This window comes from Herpailurus yagouaroundi, unplaced genomic scaffold, assembly GCF_014898765.1.
Source record: "Herpailurus yagouaroundi ecotype Mexico unplaced genomic scaffold, PumYag 332, whole genome shotgun sequence".
In the NCBI taxonomy this organism is placed as follows: Eukaryota; Metazoa; Chordata; class Mammalia; order Carnivora; family Felidae; genus Herpailurus; species Herpailurus yagouaroundi.
In genome coordinates, this window is record NW_024412549.1 from 71,954 (window position 1) to 88,121 (window position 16,168).

Genomic DNA, 16,168 nt, shown 5'->3' on the forward strand with positions numbered 1-16,168 from the left:
TCCCAACAAGTGCTCTCCTCAATGCCCATCCACCCCTCTCTCCCCTCTCTCCCATCCCCCATCCACTCTCAGTTTGTTATCTGTATTCAAGAGTCTCTTGTGGTTTGCCTCTCTCCCTCTCAGTTTGTTTGTAATTAATTTTTCCCCTTCCCTTCCCCCATGGTCTTCTGTTAAGTTTCTCAAGATCCACATATTAGTGAAAACATATGATATCTGTACTTCTCTGACTGACTTATCTCACTCAGCATAATACCTTCCAGTTCCATCCATGTTGCTGCAAATGGCATGATTTCATTCTTTCTCATTGCCAAGTAGTATTCCATTGTATATATAAACCACATCTTCTTCATTCATTCATCATTCATCCATTCATCAGTTGATGGACATTTAGGCTCTTTCCATAACTTGGCTATTGTTGAATGCGCTGCTATCAACATTCGGGTACATGTGGCCCTATGCATCAGCACTCCTGTATCCCTTGGGTAAATTCCTAGCAGCGCTATTGCTGGGCCATAGGCAGATCATTCTCACTGAGTTGCTGGACACTACAGGTATCTGTGCCCAGGCTAGGAGGGACCTCTGAAACCTTCTTTGTGGCCTGGCTTATTATTACTATTTTTTTTCCATCCTGTGGTTTTTTTTAATGGATATTCAGGACTTTTGTAATTTCATAGCTATCCAAGCTCTACTTCCCCAATTGTAAAAACTTTAATCAAAAGTTTAAAATGAAAGGACACCTGGGTGGCCCAGTTGGCTGAGTGTCTGACTCTTGATTTTGGCTCAGGTCACCATGCTTCATGAGATTGAGCCCTGTGTCAGGCTCTGTGTTGGTAACATGGAACCTGCTTGGGATGTTCTCTCTCCATCTCTCCTTGGCCCTCCCCCACTCTCTGTCTCTCAAAATAAACATTTTATTAAAAATTTTTTAACATTTTTATTTATTTTTGAGAGATAGAGAGAGACAGAGTGCAAGCGGAGGAGGAGCAGAGAGAGAGGGAGACACACAATCCGAAGCAGGTTCCAGGCTCCAAGCTGTCAGCACAGAACCCCACACAGGGATCAAACCCACAAACCATGAGATCATGACCTGAGCCAAAGTCAGATGCTTAACCGATGGAGCCACTCAGGCATCCCAATAAACATTTTTTTTAAGTTTAAAGTGATGGGGCGTCTGGGTGGCTCAGTCAGTTAATTAGGTATCTGACTTCGACTCAGGTCATGATCTCATGGTCTGTCCATGGATTTTAGCCCCGTGTCGGGCTCTGTGCTAACAGCTGAGAGCCTGGAGATTGCTTTGGATTCTGTGTCTCCCTCTCTCTCTGCCCCTCCCGTTTGCCCCTCCCCCCCTCAAAAACAAATAAATGTTAAAAATTTTTTTTAGAGTTTAAATTGAAGGTGCTGGTTATAGTCATCCAATGAAAGTCCAGACATCATGACAAACCCTTGAGTGTTGTCTTGAGAAAAGCTTCAGTGTCTCCTGGTTTTGGATGTTCAGCTACCCCTGCTCATCTGTTTCCTTGCTTTTCTTCCCCCCTCTCACCCTTTGCTGTCCTGCATAATGATTTGGTGAGAGAAATTATTGCTGTCTACCCACTCCCACCTCCCCACACTACATATGCATGTCAAGTTTTATTATTGCAATAAAAGTGCTTTTATGCTGGCCTTTCTAAAACAAAAAAATGAGTGGAGGAGTAACAGGTGGAAGCATTCTGTAGTTTCTTCAGTTGAGATACTTAAAAACACATCTGGAAACCTCATGCTGATTGTCCAGGGTATATAACAAACGTAAAATATCCAAAACTCAACCTGTTATCCTTCCTGTTCCATATCACAGTTTCAATCCCATTTGTTCCTATTTTGTGGTTATCTCCATGTAAAGGGTTCTTATGTCCAGAAATCCCTTCTCATCCACCATGTCCATTTGATTATGGCTATTAATGCTTGTCCACCATTCACTTACCTCTCTCCTGACTCTATTTTTGCTTGCTTATTATATAAGCCCTCCGTTTACTGTCAGTAAATTTAATATTCTGGGCTCTGGTTTCATTCTTCCTGGGTTTCAATACTGGCTATAATGCATCAGCAGAATGTTGCTAAGGAGATACATCTTCCAAGAGAGGTTGATAATGAGACGTATGGTTTAAAGATCCGTTAATAGTGTATACAAATCTAAGTGGATCTCTTCTATCTCCAGGAAGAGGGAGCTTTTTTAACAGGAGAAGCTCATATTTTATATCCTTGAAGACATAGGCTTAGTTGCATTAAAGGGAAAGAAACCCTGAAGAGTGGGAAGAAGATGGTCAGAAAGAAAAAAAAAAAAAAATATATATATATATATATATACACATATCAGCATTCTCAATGACTTTTTCTCCATGAAGCCTGTAGATGTTTCTTCATTCTTATTTGACATTTTTCTCTAAAAACATAAACTGCAACATCAATTCCTTTTCCATTCACATACTCACATAGGGCACCATTCAGGACCTGCTAACCAGTGAGAATTTGGTAAAAAACAACAACAAAGAGGGTGTGTGTATGTGGGGGGTGGGTAGGTTTCTCTCACAGAAGTCTTGGGCTCCTGCTCAAATGGTTTATAGTTTTATATTAGTCTTCCCTACCCCATGGCAGACTCCAAGTTTAGAGGTCAATGGCTGAAGAAAGGACAAGCTGAGCTATTAACTTTCACAAAACTTGGACAGTTTTGTGTATCTCTAACACTAGTAACATGTATCAAGAATTTACTCAACTGTGATTCTTCCCTTCAAACACCACCCCCTCCTTCATATTTGATAACAAAACTAGTAAGAAGAGAGATTTTTGTCTTTAAATGCAGTTTCTTTAAATGTTTATTTATTTTTTAGACAAAGAAGTGTGACCAGGAAGGGACAGAGAAAGGGGGGACAGAGGATCCAAATCAGGCTCTGCGCTGACAGTAGAAAGCCCAATGCAGGCCTCGAAGTTACGAACCAAACTGTGAGATCATGACCTGAGCTGAAGTCAGATGCTTAACCGACTGAGCCACCCAGGCACCCCTCTTTAAATGTAGTTTTTATTTTTTATTTTATTTTATTTTTTTTAAATTTTTTTTTTCAACGTTTATTTATTTTTGCGACAGAGAGAGACAGAGCATGAATGGGGGAGGGGCAGAGAGAGAGGGAGACACAGAATCGGAAACAGGCTCCAGGCTCTGAGCCATCAGCCCAGAGCCCGACGCGGGGCTCGAACTCCCGGACCGCGAGATCGTGACCTGGCTGAAGTCGGACGCTTAACCGACTGCGCCACCCAGGCGCCCCTTTAAATGTAGTTTTTAAAATGCTACTTCAACACACACTGAGTACCAGAACAGAAGAGAGGCCATGCACTTGTTTGGGATTTTCTTGTGACAACTTGCTGCTGCTCAAAAAAGACACTGAATTTCCCCAAAACCAATGTGAGAGGAAACTCCCCCAGACATTTTGTAGTTGTCCCATTTCTCTTTCTGCCTCTCTTTTTGAAACGGGCTGAAAATGTACCTAGTGAAGCTGGCCTACTCTCCACACAGGGACAGCTTTCTTTTTTTTTTTTTCTTTTAATGTTTATTTATTTTTGAGAGAGAGAACAGTGTGCAAGTGGGGGAAGGGCAGAGAGAGAGGGAGACACAGAATCTGAAACAGGCTCCAGGCTCTGAGCTGTCTGCATAGAGCCCAGCGTGGGGCTTGAACTCAAGAACTGTGAGATCATGACCTGAGTTGAAGTCAGATACTTAACTGGCTGAGCCACCCAGGCGCCCAGGGCAGCTTTCTTTGAGAATATACTTATAAGAAGCCTGAGCAGAGACAGCAGAAGTGCTGACATTTCACCTCTTATGAAGGTAATAGAGGATTAGCTTCTTGGGCAACACCCATATCACGACTCTTTAAATGATTCTTTGGAGAAGACTCAGGGTAATTTTCAGTGTCATCTGAAGCTGAGCAGATGGTCACATATGTGCCAGCACCCTGAAGGCTTAAATAAGGACGGAGGGTCCCATAGAAGGTGATTCCAGTAAAGGAATAGATGTGGGATCCATCAACCATGTTGTAAAAGGACACATCCTTATCCTCCAAGTCCAGGAAAACTCCTATCCTTTGAGGATGCTGTCTCAGTGACAGAAACTCTAGGTGGGTGAAGAGAACTCCTTTGTTATATGCAATCACCCAGAAATTCTTCTCTGGACTTTCTACAAACCACTCATCTCTCTCTGATGTATCTGAGCAAACACCCACAGCCCATCTAGGTTCAAGTCCAACTTCTGTGCCTATATTGACTTCTATCTCCCAGTAATGTCTCCCTGTGGTAAAGCAATTCTGGCCCAGAACACTGAAGATGGTTTCAGATTCCCCTTGTCCTTGGTGTACTGAAGCACCACAATTCTGAGGAGCATTTCCCATTAAAGAAACTTGTTTTCTATTCTCAGATAGGATGAGGTTGTGATGAGCTGTGTCTGGATCCAGAGTAACAGCAACTGCAAATGTGGGGGGGGGGGGGGATAGGTCATTCCACTATTGACAGTGGTTGTCCTTAGGAAAGATGCTGTCACTTTATGCTTGCTCTGAGTAATTAGGCCCTGTCATATTCCAGTCACAGTGTATCTACTTTCATTTAAGCTTCTTTGGTATCATTTTCATTTAGAATCATTTATTATGTAATAATTAAGTCACCCACTTCTCATGCACTCTTATTAGATTTCTAATGGCTGAAATCTTAGGCTCTGTAGTCAGAAAGATCTGAATTTTGATAATCACTCTGTCTTTAGTAAGGGTGATCTTGAAATTACTTTGTTTCTCTCAGCTTCACTTTACCCTCATAATCATGGATACAATTATGATACCTCAGCATAGGACTGTTGTGAGAAATAAACAAGATAATGTGTAGAGAACTCAGAACTAGGTCTTGCCCATGATGAACGCTTGGTAAATTTTTTAGCTTCCAATATTTATAGTAACACTAATACCAGTAGTAATAGCAGACTCCAGTACTGATACCAGCAATAATTAATCTGTTCTTCTGAAATCAAACATCGTCAATAGTCAGAATTTTTCTCATAAGAATTTGTATGTGGGAATACTAGAATGTGCTTTAATTTGGGGAGGATTGAATTAACTAGGAAACATTTGTGGATGCAGGGATATTCAGAGTAAAGCAACATGTACTAGAAACTGATAATCAACTCATAATTCTGGAAAGACTCTAAGATAGTTTTCCACTTACACTGAGATACAATGAGCTAGTCCTTGTCTCAGGTTGATGTAATAGACTTCCTTCTTACTGAACTGCTCTTGCAGTGTTATTCACACGAATAAATCCACCGTATCACTAAGTCCCAGATTGAGAAGTCAATTCCTCAGGGAAATTCCTTTAATCCACCATATTTTTCTCATGGAAATCTCTTGTTCTTTCATAACCTTCATTACAACTTGTACATGTATTTTTCCATGAAATCAGAGATCAGATATCCTTTATTTATTTGACCCTGAATAAACAGTTCTATAAATTAATTGTAAATGAATGAATGATATCAGAAAAGTAAGAAATCTGTTCACATTTCAGAATGAGATTGAGACTGAACTGAAAGCCATGAAATGAAAAACCAACCAGGTTTTATTGAGAGTTTATATAAATGTAAGAGTTTCTAATTTGTTATAGAAGAGATTGTGTGGGTCAAAATAATAAGGTCACTCACCTGCTTCAAACTGTTCTTTTCTCCAGTCTAAAACGAAAAAAAAAACTCATATAAGAAAATACATCAAGAACATGTCTTCTCACCTGAGTGACTCAGTTGGCAAAGCGTGGGACTTTGGCTCAGTTCATGATCTCACAGCTCGTGAGTTCGAGCCCCGCGTCAGGCTCCGTGCTGACAGCTCAGAGCCTGGAACCTGCTTCCAATTCTGTGTTTCTCTCTTGCTCTGCCTCTCCCCCGCTTATGCTCTCTCTCTCTCTCTCTCTCTCTCAAGAACAAATAAAACATTAAAAATTTTTTGAAAAAAAAAGAACATGTCTTCTCAACTAGGAGAGAGAATCCCCTGTATTTTTTTGAAGTCCCACATTCAAAGTCAATTTTCCAGAATATAGCATGTCTTTGAAAAATGCCCTAGAATTGCCTCATGAAATCCTGGGGTGCCTGAAGTCCCAAGACATCTGTTACTCACCAGCATATAACTTTGCTTTTCTCCAGTCTGAAATAAAACAAAGGAATTAGATTCTCTCATCCTTAAGACCTTCACTCCAGACTATTAAATTGTTACAACCACATGAGATATGAAGATTTATAATAGTGCTATATTTCTGTATTAATCACCTCAATGACAGCTCTGGGGTATTTGTCTCCTTCAGTCTCCTGTTCTATTTCTCACATTTTCCACATTCTGCCAACATATCTGTGATAGAATAGGAGGTTCTGATTCTTTTGGGAGAAGGATAAGATAAACTTGAATTGTGAGAGTGTATTGTAAAGCCTAAAACTTCATGTGCTGCCTTGACATCTTTGGACCTCACAGGGCTCTAAACGCCATAAGCTCCCCTTCTCTCACCAGACATGCCTCCAATCAGCAGGAAAATCTCCACATTCAACTAATTTCCCTACCAGTCAAGCCAGCTGAACCCCACCTGGTCCTCAACCTAACGGCTTTCACCTTCCTGTCAACCTGAAAAGTTACTCAGACAAGCCAATCATATACTTCCAAGGAGACTAGTAGAATTTCATCTTATTATTACTAAAAAGCCTGCTTCCCTCAGCCCTTGCTGGTTCACTCTGTTCCCAAGTGAAAACCCATGTGGTCTGCATGATTTGTGGTGTCCTCCTCCCCCAGGATAGGAGTATAGGTGATTAATAAACTGCTGTCAAGCTCATATGTCCAGTGTTGTATGTCATGTGTCTAACCATCTTATCCTAATTAGGGTGGGGGATCCTTCCTCACTAGCAAGGTGAATAGGGTATAAGAACAGAGGGACAGATGAGATTACTGGTCCAACCACAACACTGATATAACTTACCTTGTTGATATAATTGCTTTCTTCTCCCTGAAAAGGAATAACAACCTATGAGGTGCAAAGTACCAGCATGGAGTAAGGACTCTATTTCTTGTACTAGAGCAAAGAAAAATGGAAAACTTACCAAGCTCTTTCTCAAGTGATTCTAAAAAGGAAAGAAAATAACAAAACATTTTATGGAAAAAAAGTCCAGACTACATTTCCTAAGCTCAGGTCCTGAACACTACTTCCATATACCTAGATCAAGAAATTCACCTTAGTTGAGAATTACTGTGACCATTTTTTTTTTTCTAACTCCATGTTTATAGCAGTGAGTTTTCTCTCTCCATTGGAGAGAAGATCCTAGGCTCCATGTCTTACTGGAGGTCTTGGGACTCTAACTAAGTACACTCCTATCTTTATGTTCCTATAGATGCCATTTATATATACAGCCAACAGGGGAGGATGGCAGTGTAGGAGGACGCTGGGCTCACCGTGTCCTGATAATCACTTAGATTCCATCTACACCTGCCTAAATAACCCAGAAAACCGCCAGAAGACTAGCAGAACGGAGTCTCTGGAGCCAAGCACAGGCGAGAGGCCCATGGAAGAGGGTAGGAAGGGCAGTGAGGTGGTGCACGCTCCACGGACTGGCAGGAGGGAGCCGGGGCAGAGGGGCGGCCCACCGGCCAAGCAGAGTCTGGCTTGCAAAAGCGGAGGGGCCGGACGGAGTGTGTTCTGACAGCAAGCAGGACTTAACATCTGGAAGGTTATAAGCTAACAGCTCTGCTTGGAGAACGGGAGGGCTGGAAGACAACAGGAGGGAGAGTTGTTGAGCCCTGGACAACAGAGCTCAGCTTGGCGGGGAACAACGGCACTCACCAGCACCATTTCGCTCACCCATCTCCCAGCCAAAATCCCAAAGGGAACCAGTTCCTGCCAGGGAACTTGCTTGCACCACCCAACGCTGTGCTTCTGCAGATCCATCCCTCCAGCGGCAGGTCTGACTCCCTCCCCGTGCCACAGGGCCCCTCCCGAAGTGGATCTCAGAAGGAAAAGAGAGCTGAGCCTGCCCCTCCCACCCCTGTGCACCTTGCCGATCCACCCCAGCTAATATGCCAGATCCCCAGCACCACAAGCCTGGCAGTGTCCAAGTAGCCCAGATGGGCCATGCCACCCCACAGTGAATCCTGCCCCTAGGAGAGGGGAAGAGAAGGCACACAACAGTCTGACTGTGGCACCAGCAGTGGGCTGGGGGCAGACATCAGGTCTGACTGCAGCCCTGCCCACCAACGCAAGGTATTCAAGACAGCACAGGGGAAGTGCCCCGCAGTTCCACACCACTCCAGGGACTATCCAAAATGACGAAACGGAAGAATTCCTCTCAAAAAAATGTCCAGGAAATAACAACAGCTAACGAACTAATCAAAAACGATTTAAACAATATAACAGAAAGTGAATTTAGAATAATAGTCATAAAATTAATCACTGGGCTTGAAAACAGTATAAAGGACAGCAGAGAATCTATTGCTATAGAGATCAAGGGACTAAGGAACAGTCACGAGGAGCTAAAAAATGCTATAAATGAGCTGCAAAATAAAATGGAAACGACCACGGCTCATATTGAAGAGGCATAGGAGAGAATAGGTGAACTAGAAGATAAAATTATGGAAAAAGAGGAAGCTGAGAAATAGAGAGATAAAAAAATCCAGGAGTATGAGGGGAAAATTAGAGAACTAAGTGATGCACTAAAGAGAAATAATCTACTCATAATTGGTATTCCAGAGAAGGAAGAGAGAGGGAAAAGTGCTGAAGGTGTACTTGAAGAAATCATAGCTGAGAACTTCCCTGATCTGGGGAAGGAAAAAGGCATTGAAATCCAAGAGGCACAGAGAACTCCCTTCAGACGTAACTTGAATCGATCTTCTGCACGACATATCATAGTGAAACTGGCAAAATACAAGGATAAAGAGAAAATTCTGAAAGCAGCTAGGGATAAACACACTCTAACATATAAAAGGAGACCTATAAGACTCGTGACCAATCTCTCTACTGAAACTTGGCAGGCCAGAAAGGAATGGCAGGAGATCTTCAATGTGATGAACAGAAAAAATATGCAGCCGAGAATCCTTTACCCAGCAAGTCTGTCATTTAGAATAGAAGGAGAGATAAAGGTCTTCCCAAACAAAAACTGAAGGAATTCCTCACCACTAAACCAGCCCTACTAGAGATCCCAAGGGGGATCCTGTGAGACAAAGTACCAGAGACATCGCTACAAGCATGAAACCTACAGACATCAAAATGACTCTAAACCCGTATCTTTCTATAATAACACTGAATGTAAATGGACTAAATGCGCCAACCAAAAGACATAGGGTATCAAAATGGATAAAAAAACAAGACCCATCTATTTGCTGTCTACAAGAGACTCATTTTAGACCTGAGGACACCTTCAGATTGAAAGTGAGGGGATGGAGAACTATTTATCATGCCACTGGAAGTCAAAAGAAAGCTGGAGTAGCCATACTTAGATCAGACAAACTAGACTTTAAATTAAAGGCTGTAACAAGAGATGAAGAAGGGCATTATATAATAATCACAGGGTCTATCCATCAGGAAGAGCTAACAATTATACATGTCTATGCGTTGAATACGGGAGCCCCCAAATATATAAAACAATTATTCACAAACATAAGCAACCTTATTGATAAGAATGTGGTCATTGCAGGGGACTTTAACACCCCACTTACAGAAATGGATAGATCATCTAGACACACGGTCAATAAAGAAACAAGGGCCCTGAATGATACATTGGATCAGATGGACCTGACGGATGTATTTAGAACTCCTCATCCCAAAGCAACAGAATAGACTTTCTTCTGGAGTGCACATGGAACATTCTCCAAGATAGATCACATACTGGGTCACAAAACAGCCCTTCATAAGTATACAAGAATTGAGATCATACCATGCATACTTTTATATATACAGCCAACAAACCCATAAATTCACAGATCCCACCAAATCTGATTCACAGTTTTACCTTTGTCTTTACTTTCTTTCTCTTTTTCTGTCTGGGCTTCCTGTGCTCTCTTCTTCTCCTGGCGTTCTTTCCAGGCCAAAAACACAACAGCACCCAGGAATATCCCAAGTATGATAAAAGTCACAGCAAATGCCGTCATCCAAGGGGAGGTCCTAGGGAAGAAGGATTCTGATACAGAGGTCCCAAAGACTTGATTAAAAACATACACCAAGCAATCCTACTCCATCCTAGTTCTTAAATGTCCCTTCCTTACCCTTATCCTGTCCCCCAAATGAGCAACACTGACCTGGGATAAAAATGGTTTCCACCTGCTCTTGTCCAAAGAAGGGGTTCTTCATGGAGCAGGACACTTCTCTCTTTGAACTGTCTCTTACAATGAGGGATGCTTCTATTTGAAATAACCCATCGTCATCCTGGGTCTCAACCTCAGAAAGAGATGGTATCTTCTCTCCCATTGCATCTTTCCATTGGACCTCAGGCTGGGGAAACCACCTCTTGCCTGTGCATGTCAGTCTTATTCCTGTACCTTCTGGACCTACCATGAAAACATGAGGACCAGAACCCAGACCTGGAGAGGAGAAAGTCATTCATTTGAGACGTGGACACTTTTGGCCCAGAAGTCCCTAATTTATACAGTAACACCAGTGTGGGGATATGGACAAAGCACCATCATTCTTGGTGGGAGGAGAGGGTTTGTTTTCTTCTCTTATGAGGTAAACGGGTAATTGTAATAAAATCTCAAGAGATTTGAAGCTGACACTAGGTCTTCATACTGATGACTATCACATTTTCTCTACCCAGGCATATCTACAATTGGCCATAGAAGGAAAAAAGCAGAGCAAATTTTACCAATGTTAATTTCTTTCAGGAACACACCAATATATCTATATCTATCCATTCCACTTACTGAAGTCTCTAGAACCACTACCTTTCTGTGATTAAACTGAGTCTTGTAGTCACTTCCTTAAACAATCTCATTTTGTAATGTTTTCCAAATTTTCTTTCTTCCTCTGAGTACAGAATAACAAAAAGATGAAGATAGCCAGGTGAAATGATTCCATGAAGGAGTCAATATGTTTTTCACTTTTACACTCTCATTTATTTATTTTCCCTCCACAACCTCTCCTTTTTAACTTTTCACAGGTTGGGTCTACTAATGGATCCAGCACCCATATTAAAACATTACACTACTAGAATGCTAGAAGAATCCACTGTCTCTGAGAATAATGGCTATCCTGGCTTCTAAGGCTATATATTATTTTGTACTTTTTAAACTTATCTCCTGACATGGTTCTTCTTAGTTCTGGCTCAGTCCTACTCCAATTCCTCAGATGTAGGAAATATATTATAAACCTCAGAGACATTGTCTTTTTTGGCTAAAAATTATAATGAAACTATTAATTTTTACTGTCAGATACTGACTTGCCTGGGAAGGACACACTTGTAAAAAATAGAAAGCAACCTGAAAGAAAATCTTCAGAATTACTTGAGGGAGGTACCAACTCTCTTGAACAAAGGAAATGAATAGAAGTGAGTAAAATGGTTCATGAGCACAACAGATTCTTAACTATAGAGAATAAACTGATGGTTATGAGAGAGGAAGTGGGGTGGATGGGTGAAAAAGATGAAGGAGATTAAAGAGTATACTTATCATGATGAGCACTGAGTAATGTATAGAGTTGTTGAATCACTATATTGTACACCTGAAACTAATATTACATTGTATGTTAACTACCTGGAATTTAAATAAAAACTTTAAAAAAATATATTAAGCAAGTTTATGTGAATGAAAAAAAAAAGAAAAAAAGAAAAATAATATTCAATGTCATCAAAAGTATAGATAAATACTGTTAAGAATAAAAACTGGAACAATTATTAGACTGTCAGGGTGACATTACGGTTATCCTGAAACTGGAATTATTAAAGTATAGGATAAAAAAGTTATAAGTTATAGGGGCACCTGGGTGGCTCAGTCGGCTAAGCGTCTGACTTCAGGTTGTGTCATGATCTCATGGTTTGTGAATTCAAGCCCCGTGTAGGGCTCTGTGCTGACAGCTGAGCCTGGAGCCTGCTTTGGATTCTGTGTCTCCTTCTCTCTCTGCCTCTCCCCCACTCATGCTGTCTCTCAGAAATAAATAAACATTAAAAAAATTATGTTATAAAGTTAATTGTTTGAGAAGTTTATATTATATCAATTTATATTGCTGCATATTTTCATGCAAATATATGTATTTTATGATTTTTGCGATAATATAAAATTGAAAATTGTCAATGTTCATTAAAAAGTAAATATTAACATAAATTATGGAATTTCTATATAATGAAAATATGTTTAGACGTTAAAAAGCATAATTTTTTATAATCTGTCTCATATATTGTAAAGGAGAAAAAGGCAAGTTATAGAAAAAATATATCATGAAATATTGTAAATAATATTAGTGTGTGTATTTGGAGCAGAAAATTACTTGACACTTTAATGTGTTAACTGTGCTAAATTAACTTACTTAAGTTTTCCTCTAAACTTTCCCCTCTCCTGATTCCAACTGTAATATTTCAGCTTCAGGAATATTTTTTTGGCTTAAAGCATAACTGAATGGAGAAGACAACTCTCTTGCTGTATTGCTGAGTGTACAAATTAGTGAAAGTAATTGTGCAGTATGGGTGGAAAGAAGAATGTTGATGGGCTAGTGTCTATACGGGGAACAGAAGGAAGCTTTGGTAGATTGAATGGGAGGTTTCTCAAAACCTGACAAAGAGACAGAGATCTTCAGGGCTTCTAGAAGGGTAGCATCAAAAGTTTTTAATAATATCCGTAACTTAATCTTTGCAGTTAATGGAAGAGATTAACAAAGTCTGGGATGATGATCATCCTAGCACTAACCAGTGAGGGCCCAAGACTGGAGCTGAATCCTGAATGCTTTGGGCTGCATAGGACCTTTGCACAGTGATTACTCAAGAGAAAGAGGGGCAGGAAGCCCCAGTAAGAACTAAGACAAAGCTTCACACTAGCCCGATTGGCTGGGGGCTCAAAGATTCAATTTTGTATTTAAACAAGTTACAATAAACATTTTAAAGGTTAGTTTATGAACAGAGATTAAGGTCTGCTACATAAATATATTATAATAATTATATAATATATAACATATATTATAATATATAATATATAATAAAATAATATAATCATATATTGTTATATTATATAATATATACTATATTATTGTACTATTATTTTATTATATATAATTATATATTACTATATATAGTATATAGTATATATAGTAATATATATAATTATATATAATTATATATAATATTATATGTAATTAGTGATATCTTTATATAAATATATAACTGGAAGGACATAGAACAATCTGGTATTGATAGTTACTTTGGAGGAGAAAAAGGAGAAAAAGGAATATTGAAAGGACAGAAGGACAGAAGGATTATCAACTTATATTTTCTATATTTTTTGAATTGTTGGAGTTTGATACAATGAGTTATAATTTTATTGTAATTAAAAATAAAACAGCACCAATGGTGCCAAAATTGACAGTGGCCAATTCAACGTCCTATGGACCAAGGCTCAGTCATTCCAGCTTTTCACACTGGTCTCTCTCTTCAGGGCCTTTTTATTTCCCAAAAGCTACGCAGTTGATGGTTTCCTCTACTTCTGCTTCACTTAGTCACTGAGCGTCAGTTATTTTCTGGCCTCAATCCTCTGGTGACAACTTTTGTTCTCTGCAATACCTGTCCACCCTGCCCAACCCCCATAGTCACTTCCTCCAAACAGTGCATTCAAGACTCAACCACTGACATTCCCAGCTGAGCCTCTACCCAACACAGCAGCCAACTAGGACTATGGTCTCTGATGGTAATTTTAGGGAATCATGGTGTCTTCCTTCAAAATGTGTGAGGAGAGACATATCAGAGAAATAAATGATCGATTTTTTATGGCAGATACTTATGGAAGTCATTGAATATTAAAGTACAGCACAATAAATGTATAAATAGATTAAGAGAATTTCGGATTAAACCCAGGGTCAAGGACGTTGACCAGCTCCGAGAATATGTACCTTTTTGTCTTTGTTCTGTTCACCATCCTTGCCAGAAATCAAATGCAGAGCACTTCCATTCCCTTAGAACAATCTGTGTTCTCAGACAATTACCGATCACCTTCAGCTCCAAAGTGGCTTCTTGAAATTCACTGCCTTTTTTAAAAAAACACTTGTATATTCCACTGTCTGAGATCCGGAGACTGTAGATTCTCACAGATACTCTTCCCTCAGTGATGTAATCTTTCACCAACTCTGCTCTCCCTTTGAAATCTACCAGCTGTTCTCCCACCTGCTCCATTCCATCCTGATATACATACACAGCCTCTGAGAATTCAGAACGGAACCACCGCAGCTCCATATTCTCTGCACTCATGGCCGGGGACACGTGACAGGGCAGCACTGTGTCCATGCCCAGCATGGCTACAATTGGCTCTGAGGGGCTGATAACCAAGAATGAATCTGTGGAATAGAGCCATAGTGAAAAGAATATCAATGACCTGTCTGGACATTTTGGAATACAGCATCATTATTGGCCCAGTAGAAGCCCGTAGACATTGTCATTCATACACTAGTTTCTGTAGCAAACATTCAGACTGAAGATGGTGGTGCACAAGACAAAGAGTATCTCTACCCAATCAATAGGGTAATCTCTCATTGAACAAATAATTTTTTAATTGCAATGGTGAGAAATTCTATGAAGAAGTAGGGAAGAGTGTTGGGAAATCATGAAACCAGGGTTTTTAATTAGGTCTTGGGCTCAGAAAAATGTGTTCTTCATGAAGCAGAGACCTGAGTGAATTAGAAGGCATTAGTGAAATAATTCCAGCTGGTCTTTCTCTCTAAACTAATCATATAATGGCTTATTTGCCCTCATGTATGGGCAGATAAATCATTATATCAAAATGAAGGATTTGTAATTAACCCAGGCATATAGTGATAGGGTAATTTACTCCTTCTGTTCAGAGAATAAAAGAATCCAAGAATATAAAGTACAAAATATAAAATATTCTTACCTGAGCCCCACATGGACACCTGGAGAAGTAGGAGAGAGAAGAAGTCTCTTAGCAGAGAGAAGTCCAGGAAACCCACCATCTTTCCCAGAGCAGACAACAGTATGACACAGAGTAAGGTCCTGAAAATAGCTAGGGTAAAGACAAAAATGGGATCCATAAGGTTAAAAAAAAAAAGAAGTCATAGTTAAGACAATTTGCAGTGATTCTAAGAAATGGCCTCCAGAAGCTCTCAAACAACTGTAGTGTGTCTCTCAGAGAACATCAGAGAAGCCTTTAACACTCCCAAAAAAAGAACTTTTGTTTCCCTTTTCAAGGAAACAGTCTGTTTTAAAGTTTATTTATTTATTTTGAGAGAGAGAGCAGGGGGAGGAGCAGAGAGAGAAAATCCCAAGCAGGCTCCATGCTGAGCCCCGACACGGGCTTGATCCCACAAACGATGAGACCATGACCTGAGCCGAAATCAAGAGTTGGATGCTTAACCAACTGAGCCACCCAGTGAACAGTCCCTCCAAGTGAACAGTCTTCATCTCAACAGCCAAGTTCTGCAATGACAAATCTGTCCACAGTCTCTCTAAATTCTTCTCTAACTCAAGAATATTTTTTTCCAATGGACAAAGAGACAGAAGGGAGGCAATGAGCAACCACAGAAAGAGATGGCTTTAGTACAAACATTAATTTGGCTTCAACAAATTCTACTTCCCCTCACCGCCCACCCCCCACCACATTCCTATCTGATGGAGGAGCACATATAACTTGGTTTGTCCTCTGTCAGTCAGCCCTTAGGATCCTTGCCCAAATGCTCTCACTTCCCTCTCTCTTGCCCATCACCCACAAAAATGCAACACTCACATCTTTTACATTCTTCTTACAGAAGTGAAGACATTCTGAAACTTCTCAGACTCAGGCCACAGGCACCATGGATAAATACTCTCATCCATTCCTTCCAGTTACCTGCTCTTGGCTGCCAACAGGTATCTCCAAGATGCCAAGAGGATATCAGACTTTGCAAAACATGGGGTCTAGGAGGAAGCCTGGGGTGGTTTTTTAAGGGGGTTGAGACAACTGGA

General features: G+C 40.3%; 1 protein-coding gene across 1 annotated transcript; it reads right to left on the bottom strand.

Moving 5' to 3' along the window:
• Positions 1-3,703: 3,703 nt before the first annotated feature.
• Positions 3,704-15,224, bottom strand: LOC121021863 (butyrophilin subfamily 1 member A1-like). Its single transcript, XM_040462544.1, has 9 exons — positions 15,102-15,224; positions 14,200-14,547; positions 10,320-10,601; positions 10,034-10,201; positions 7,136-7,156; positions 7,015-7,041; positions 6,171-6,197; positions 5,705-5,731; positions 3,704-4,486 (listed from the first exon to the last, which is right to left on the bottom strand). The coding sequence occupies exons 1-9, from the start codon at positions 15,178-15,180 to the stop codon at positions 3,846-3,848; spliced, it is 1,620 nt and encodes a 539-aa protein (XP_040318478.1). The 5' UTR covers positions 15,181-15,224; the 3' UTR covers positions 3,704-3,845.
• Between the last annotated feature and the right edge of the window lie 944 nt (positions 15,225-16,168).

Bases quoted from the DNA above. Each gene is read 5' to 3' on its own strand.
- LOC121021863 (XM_040462544.1), bottom strand. From the start codon at position 15,180: ATGGTGGGTTTCCTGGACTTCTCTCTGCTAAGAGACTTCTTCTCTCTC. The intron at 7,157-10,033 runs GTAAAACTGTGA...TTTCCTTTTTAG, and splicing joins GAAAGAAAGTAAAGACAAAG to AATCACTTGAGAAAGAGCTT. The intron at 7,042-7,135 runs GTAAGTTTTCCA...ATTCCTTTTCAG, and splicing joins ATCACTTGAGAAAGAGCTTG to GGAGAAGAAAGCAATTATAT.